Source organism: Talpa occidentalis, unplaced genomic scaffold (assembly GCF_014898055.3).
Source record: "Talpa occidentalis isolate TD23 unplaced genomic scaffold, MPIMG_talOcc4v2.1 talOcc4.14, whole genome shotgun sequence".
Lineage (NCBI taxonomy): Eukaryota > Metazoa > Chordata > Mammalia > Eulipotyphla > Talpidae > Talpa > Talpa occidentalis.
Window position 1 is genome coordinate 36,822,945 of NW_023601433.1, and position 8,976 is coordinate 36,831,920.

Here is an 8,976-nt window from a genome sequence, read left to right on the forward strand (position 1 = left end):
TGCCATTCACAGCAACATGGACAAAACTTGAAGGGATCATGCTCAGTGAAATAAGCCAGAAGGAAAAAGAAAAATATCAAATGATTTCACTTCTAGTAGGAATATAGGGGAACCAAATATAAGGGATTAGGAAAAAAAATAACAATAATAATAATAAACAATAAAACTAGCAAGCAACCACAAATAAGAGACATTCTGCGAGGGAGGGGGAAGAAAAGGATCAAAACAAGGGTGGGAATAGCACAAGGGACTATGGTGATGGTTTACGGGTGAACTGGTGGTGGGAATTTTAGGGGGAATACATGATGTAAAATATATAAATAAAAAGATCATAAAAAATATATAAGCAGAGTTAGTGTATTTTCCAAATGTAGATTATTCTTCTGAATTCATGATATATAACATGAAGTCCATATAAACATCATATTTAATGATAGCATGATTTTCCATTGAGGAAATTATCATTTTAGTTAATACTACCTGATGTGCAACCATGCCAGTCCCAGTAGGTTTGTTGTTAGTTCTTGCATAGGAAAAGAGAATTTGGAGCCTTCAATGTATTTTGCAGGTCTTTCTTGCTGAAATGGGACAATATACACAGGCAAGCATACAGAGCAAGAGAAAGACTCCACCACCAAGAGAGCCAGAACAGCAACTCAACTGCCCAGCCCCCTTTACATTGTTAAGTGTCCATAGTCACACAACTGATACATTGTTGCAAATACTAGATGTCCCAATGGTGGAAAACAGAATTTCAAGGTATGGGCTGGCTGTTGTGTGGAAGGCAAAACGTAGCCTGATTTTAATTCATTTTCCTTGCACTACCCTATTGAAAATTTAGTTCCCAGATACAAAATTTTGTATATAGTTTGAGATTCTTGTATCTAATTAGATTCTTAACCTATACTTTGGTTGTCTTACAAGCACTTCAATCTAATATGTCTAAAACATATTAATGTGTTGAGGTTTTGCCTCTCAAATTGAATTTATAAATGTTCGTTGAATTAATAACAAAAATTTTCACCAAGAGAATGTAGTTTGTTCACAATACAGCAGTGAGAAGAGAATCCCAAGCAAAATTAGCAAGTTACAGAAGACCTGATATGAGAAGGGAGTTGTTAAGATTACAGATCTGAAAAACAAGATAATGACTACAGTGTAGTAGAAGAAGACCAGTGCTGGGAAAGGTTAGAGAAAAGATTGGCAGGAGTCATAGCATATGAAGCAGAACAGGTCTTGGAAAATAGATTGGATATTATTCATAGTACTGTGAGAATATTTTGAAGAAACTTTTATTAATTTTTTTACTATTTTGTTTTAAAACAGTTTGACTCATATGAAATGAGTCAGTTTTCCCCAAGAACAGGAGTTTAATAATTCTAGCACAGCGTCAAAACCAGGAAATACAAGAATAACAAAAATCCTAGGAGGAAAAGAAAAATAAGGGAACTGAAAAACTAGTCAAGGAATCATTGAAGAGAACTCCCCAACTTAAAGAAGAAAATGAAAATAGACATACAGGAAGCTTGAAGGATGGTAAAATATCATAATGAAAGGAAAACTACAGGTAGACATAACAATAGAGCTTCCAGAATCCAAGACAAAGAAAAAAATAATGAAGCTGATTAAGGGGAAGAAACAGATAACCTATAAAGGAAAAAAAATTAGACTGACATCAGACTTCTCTGAAGAAACACTACAGGTGAGAAGAAATTAGAGCAATATATTAAAAAAACTCCAAAAGAAAAAATGACATATGTAAGTGAAATCATACATTGTCTTTCTTTGTATGGCTTATTTCACTAGGCATAATACCTTCTAGGTCCATCTATGTTGTTGTAAATGGCAGGATTTTATCTCATTTTATACAGCTGAATAATATTCCACTGTGTATTTAGACCACATCCTCTTTATCCATTCACCAATTAAATCACTTAAGTTGTTCACAGTTCTTGGTTATTGTAATACAGTAACACGTTAATGAATATGGGAGTGTATATTTCTTGGAATTAGCTTTTTGCACTTTTTGGGTAAATACCTAGAAGTGGGATAACTGAGTAATAAGGAGTTTCATTTTTTCCCTTGAATTTCTGAGGTGTTTTATCGATGAAGTTGTTAATGGTATAAAATTGTGAATTATTTTTCCCTGTACCAAACCACCCAGTCCTATACCCCATCTGCCTTCCTCCTCCAACACCTTCACCTTTTCCCCTATTCTCTTTGGCAATCATTATCATCTTTTAGCTGAGTTCAAATTTTTATCTGGCATCCTTGTCAACATTTGTTGTTGCTAGTTTTTTTGATATGTGCCATTCTTACCGGTGTAAGGTGGTATCTCGTTGTGGTTTTGATTTGCATTTCCCTGATTAAAAGTGATGTTGAACATTTTTTCATATGCCTGTTGGCCATTTGCATTTCCATTTGGACAAGTGTCTTTTAAATTCTTCTGCCCATTTCTTGACTGGATTGTTTACTTTGCTTTTGTTAAGTCCTGTGAGTTCTTTGTACATCTTTGTGATCAGTCCTTTATCAGTTGTATAGAGTGCAAAGATTTTTCTACCAATTAATAGGGTGTCTCTTTGTTTTGGTTAGTGTCTCTTTTGCTATAGAGAAGGGATTTAGTTTGATGTAATCACAGTTGTTTATCTTTTTCTTCACTTTCTTTGCTTTGGGGGATGTATCTTTAAAGATGTTACTGAGATGTTTATCATGTAGTGTTTTGCCTGTATTTTCTTCTATATAATTTTTGGTTTTAGGTGCTACATTCGAGTCTTTTATCGATTTTGAGTTGGATTTTGTGCAAGGCGTGGGGTAGCAGTCTAGTTTCACTCTTTTGCAAGTAGCAGTCCAGTTTTCCCAACACCATTTATTAAACAAACTGTCCTTGTTCCATTGCATATTCTTTGCTCCTTTATCAAAGATTAGTTCCCCATTTGTGTGTGGCTCTATTTCTGGGCTTTCTATTTGGTTCCATTGGCCTGTGTGTCTGTTTTTGTTTCAATACCATACTGTTTTAACTATTAAGGCTTTGAAGTATAGTGTGAAGTTTGCAAGTGTGATACCTCCATTCTCCTTGGTTTCCATCAGTAGGGTTTTGACTAGTCATAGTTTTTTGTGGTTCCATTTGAATTTCATCAGTATTTGTTTTATTTCTTTGAAGAATGTTGTTGAGATTTTTATTGGAATAACATTAAATCTGTAAATTGCTTTTGGGAGGATGGCCATTTTAACAATATTAATTCTTTCAATCCATGAGCAGGGGATGTCTTTCCATTTCTTTGTCTCTTCTATTTCTTTTAACAGTGTTTTATAATTTTCTTTGTATAGGTCCTTCACCTCTTTTGTTAAGTTTATTCCCAAGTATTTGATTTTTGGGGGGGGTTTCAATTATAAAGGGGATGGGTTTCTTGATTTCTTCTTCAGATTGACTGATTGTGTATAGGAAGGCTACTGATTTTTGTGTGTTGATTTTGTATCCTGCTACTTCTAAACTGGTTGATTAGTTTTTCTGTGGCGTTTTTAGGGTACTCTCTATATATTATCATATCATCTGCAAATAGGGAGTAGTTTTATTTCTTCTTTCCCTATTTGGATTCTTGTATGTCTTTCTCTTGTCTTATTGCTCTGGCTAGGACCTCCAGTATAATATTGAAGAGCAGTGGTGAGAGAGGACATCTTTGTCTTGTTCCTGATCTTAAAGGAAAGGCCTTCAGCTTTTTGCCATTGAGAATAATATTGGCTTGGGGTTTGTCATATATTGCTTTTATCATGTTAATGCATATTCCTTTTATCCCAAGAATTTCAAGGGCCTTCATCATAAATGGATGTTGGACTTTGTTGAATATTTCTCAGCATCTATTGATATGATCATATTGCTTTTATTTTTCTTTTTGTCAAAGTGTTGGATTACACTGATCAATTTTTGTATGTTGAATCATCCTTGTGCCCCTGGAATAAATCCCACTTGATTGTGGTATATTATCCCTTTGATGCATTGTTGGATTCTGTTGGCAAGGATTTTGTTGAGGATTTTTGCATCAGTGTTCAGGGAGATTGGCCTGTAATTTTCTTTTTGTGTTGTCTTTGTTTTGTTTTGGTATTAGTGTAATGTTGGCTTTGTAGAACATATTTGGTAGTATTCCTTCTTTTTCAATTTTTTGAAAGCGTTTGTGTAGGATGGGCACTAATTCATTTCTGAACATTTCACAGAATACATTTGTAAAGCTGTCTTGGCCTGGGCTTTTGTTTTTGGGAGTGTTTTGATTCCTGCTTTAATTTTGCTTCCTGTAAGTGGTCTGTTTAGGTCTCCTATTTCTTCTTTATCTTTGGATGATTATGTCATTCTAGGAATTTGTCCATCTCTTATAGATTGTTGAAATTTTTTGCATATAAGTGTTCATAATAATCTCCGATTATTCTTTTGATTTCAGTGGAGTCTGTTGTGATTTCTCCTCTTTCATTTATAATCCTATTTTTATGTGTTTTCTCCCATTTTTTTTCTTTGTGAGCCTAGCTAGAAGTTTGTTTATTTTTTTGAAGAATCAACTTCTGGTTTCATTGATCTTTTGGATTGTTTTCTAAATTTCTATTTCATTTATTTCTGCTCTGATTTTTATTAGTCCCTTTCTTCTACTGTTTTTAATTTTTTTTTGTTGTTGTTGTTCTTTTTCTAGTTCTTTGAAATGAGAGATTAGGGTGTTTCTTTGAGTTTTTTCTTGTTTCTTGATGTGAGCCTGTAATGCTATATATTTTTCTCTTATTACTGCTTTTGCTGCATCCCATACATTCTGGAAATTGGTGTTCTCCTTGTCGTTCGACTCAAAGTATTTTTTAATTTCTTGTTTGATCTCTTCATTAGTCCAGTGGTCTTCCAGTAGTGGGAGGGTTTCTTGTTTTCTTTTCATGATTTATATCTAGTTTGATGCCTTTATGATCAGAGAAGATATTTAGAATGATTTTGATCTTAATTTATATGTTGATGTTTGTCTTGTAGCTAAGTATGTGATCGATTCTGGAGAATGATCCATGCATGCTTGAGAAAAAGGTGTACTGGGTTTTTTTTGTGTGTGCAGTGTCCTATAGATGTCTGTTAAGCCCATCAGTTGTATGTCTTTATTTAGGGCTCTAGTGTCTTTATTCATTTTTTGTCTCATTGATCTGTCCTTTGGTGAGATATCTTTCCTCGTATCCTTCCAAAATTGTGCTTTTTTCCCCGTAGGTCTCTGGGGAGTGGGGGGTGGGGTGGGGTGTGGGGTGAGTGGAGTCCCTCAGTGGTGTAGGGTACTGTGTCTGCCCTATGGCCCACCATTATGGGGATCCCATGTCCCAAATTTCGTGCCCCAGTTCTCAGTTCCAAAGCCCTCAGATTCAGAGTGTGGGCGGTAGCTCAGTTCAGTGCCTGCAGATATGGTGCCTTTTGCACCTCAAACCAATGCCTAAGTGCCTGGTTTTTGATTATCCAGCGAGGGTCATTCACCTCAGAGATGCTCCTATGTGTCTCCCTATAATCCTAGGTCATGGGCGCATGCGCGTGCTTTTCCACACAAGGTTATTGGCTGGCCTTTGGCCATTTGCGGGTCTCTCTGCAGTCCCTATCTTCCTCTAATAGCACCACGTTTGTGATTACCCGGTGCCAGTGCTGCTAGCTCACCTCCTTGACTGTTCCCCCACAGTTCCCCACATTACTGGTTGTAGGGCTTTGTGCCTGCAGTAGTTCCTTTCTGCTCACTATCCTGATTGAGCTCTAGCTAGTTCTTGTTTTTCTCTCTTTTCTGTTGGTCAGAGTGTGCCGGCTTCGTGGTTGGGGTGTATGGTATCAGGGTTCTGATGCCTTCCTATCTTCTTGTCTTCTGTTATTGCAACTTTCCTCTTCCGGCCATTTGCCAGTGTCGCTAGTTTATCTTATGTATCCCAGTTCTTTTAAGGACCTGCCGCTTTTTCTCCCTATTAATTGTTTTTTTGGGAAAATGTACTTGTAGCATTTCTTAGCAGCCATGCTGATCCTAGATCTCTCTGTGTAGAATATTCTTGCCTGAGTTTTTATTTTCTATTTTGATAATTCTGAATAATAAGTCATTCTACTCTCTTCTAGCTTATAGACTTTTTGCTGAGAAGTCTGATGATGGCATTTGGGATATCTTTGCATGTTGCTTACTTTCCCCATACCTTAGTCACCATTAAAATGTTTTCTTCACCATTAACTTTTGACATTAAAAGCTAAAGCAACAAAAGAAAAAATGAACAAGTGAAACTACATCATACTGAAAGGTTTCCACGCAGCAAGGAAACCATCACAAAATGAAAAAGCAACCTAGTGAATGGAAGAAAATATTTGAAATTGTATATATGATTAGAGAATAATATCCAAAAAATAAAAATATCTCATATAACGCAATAACAAAACCATGAACAATTTGATTGAAAAAGAGTATCCAAATAGAACTTTTTTCCAAAGAAGACACACAGATAGACAATAGGTACCTAAAAACTGCTCAACATCATTAATCATCAGGGACATGCAAATCAAAACCACAATGGGATATCCCCTCACAACTGTGAGAATGAATATTAACTAAAGAGCCAAGAATTTAGGGTTGGCAAAGATGTAAATAAAGGGAAATACAAGTACACTGTGGAAATGTAAATTGATGCAACCTCTGTGCAAAACAGTGTGAGAGTTCCTCAAAAAATTTAAAGTAGAACTACCATATAGTGTCCAGCAATTCCACGTCTGGCTTTAATTTGAAATAAACATAATCAATAACTAGAAAACTTCTATAATCTTTGTAGCATTATCTATAATAACCAATAGGTGTCCATCAGTGGGTGAATGGATTAAAAATGTAGCAAGTATTATACAGTGTAATGTTATTAGGCCATAAACAAAGAAGGAATCCCTGCCATTTTCAGCAGCACTGATGGAGGTGAGGATGTTATGTTAAGTGAAGTACACCAGGCAGAGAAAGTGCATTACTAAATAATTCTCTTCTCTTATATGTGGAATCCCCAGTTACAAGGTAAGTGGGATTTATTGTATAATTGGATTTATTGTATAACAAAGTGACCATAGTAAAAAATACTATATTGTGTATTTTAAAGCTGCTGAGAAAGTATTTTTTAAAAGTTCTCATAATGAGAAAAAAATGTCACTATATGTGGTGCTGGATGTTAACTAGAATTATTGTGGTGATCATTGCACAATATATACATAAATTATTATGTTGTATGCCTGAAACTAATATGAAGTTATATGCCAATTATGTCTCTATAAAAATGTGAAAGAGTAAGTTATGCTGTTTGTAATTGAGAGCCATAGCAAAATTTCAAGGAAATGATATGGCCATATATAAACCTGGAGATTGAAAAGAAAACATAATGGACTAAATGATGTTAGAATGTGCATATGTTCACCTAAATTGATTTAAAACAAGTAACAGTAATCCTTACTGTGTTTAACTACCATTAATTTATTTTATTCCCTCTGAAGTTGATTGCCAAATAAAATGATTAATTGATTGGTTATCATTCTGATTTATTAGTTCATCTCTGTGAATTTGATTACCAAGAGTCATGATAACACAAAACAAAAAAACTTACTAATTGATACATTAGATGTAGACAGTCTCATGATAAACTAATAGTCAGCTAACTGCCTATTTTATATTTTTTTCAATACATTTTAAATGTAATAGAAAACAGAATTTAAGTTTTGAAAGAGGTAAATGTTCAAGAATTAAAAGACAGGATTTATTTTTTCATTGTGTTGAACTGTTAGGAAATTCATTAGCCTCTAAGTGGTAAAAATTTCAATAAGGCACTGGACATATTTTGGGAGGTATCTTCAAGTATCTAGTTTAGGGAGCATCTTCCGAATATATTAATGGTCAGCCCATTCATGAATAATGAAGTTCATGGAGAATACAGAGAATCTCAGTAAGAATTCGAGGGAAAGATTTTAAGTCATTGACACCAAGCCAAATTCAAAAATCACTATTATGGCTAAAATAAATTTTACTAATCCAATGGGGGTGATTTGGTGAAATATGCACAACTGGAAAAAAAGACAAGGACCATATTTTATCTGTTATAATAATGATGTTTTCACCCACCACTGAAGGTTTATCTGCAATCCATTGCAATTCATCTGGGGCTGCATTTTCTGGATCATATATCCATATAGTGATCATCTACAAAACAAAATGTTTATACTTTACATTTTGGCAAATTTCCCTTAAATTTGTGGCAAAATATATCAATAAAAATGTTTTATTTTATTGTCTCATTTTTAAAAATGAAGCAATATGTGTTGTTTTTAACAAGTAATTTAAAGACTATGAAAGAAGAGCTATACTCCTAAAGTAACTAGTTAAAACTTTATATGCATGTTTATATATCTTTCTATATACTCATAAATAGACACGGCAACTCCCCTTCCCTTCACACATCATCACTAGTACATCATCTAGTTCTCATTAATTTCCTGCATCTCTACAAGTAATGCCTATTTGTAAGTTCTTATTTATATTTTTGTATATAACCAATAAAGATCATTTCCTTTTTATATAAATGCTAGCATGCTAAACACAGTTTTTGAACTGTGTGTCTCAGAAGTCTTTACATACTCTTTAATTTTTTGGTTGCATATTCTAAATGATGGAGGAAACATGATTTAGCCAGTAACCTACTGCTAAACTTACTGTGTTTCCAGTCCCTTGTCACTATAACCAATACTATAATGAACAATTTTGTACATATATCATTTTATTTTGAAGTTTTCTAAAATTGGCATTGCTATGGATGGCTAGATGACCATCATAAAAATGTTGATTCTTTCAATCCATGATCGTGGAACCTCTTTCCAAGTGTGTGTTCCTCTATTTTAATAACGTCTTAAAGTTTTCATTGTTCTGGTACTACCTCCATTGTTTAGCTTACTGCTAGATATTTAATTTTTTTTTTGATGCAATAGTAAACTAG

The 8,976-nt window shown here is 34.3% G+C and overlaps 1 protein-coding gene across 1 annotated transcript in view; it reads right to left on the minus strand.

Moving 5' to 3' along the window:
- CATSPERE (catsper channel auxiliary subunit epsilon) overlaps positions 1-8,186 on the minus strand; it is a 64,584-nt gene extending 56,398 nt beyond the window's left edge. Inside the window, exon 1 of the mRNA XM_037509816.2 lies at positions 8,109-8,186. Coding sequence (XP_037365713.2) covers positions 8,109-8,186 — 78 coding nt within the window. The remainder of the gene's footprint in view (positions 1-8,108) is intronic.
- Between the last annotated feature and the right edge of the window lie 790 nt (positions 8,187-8,976).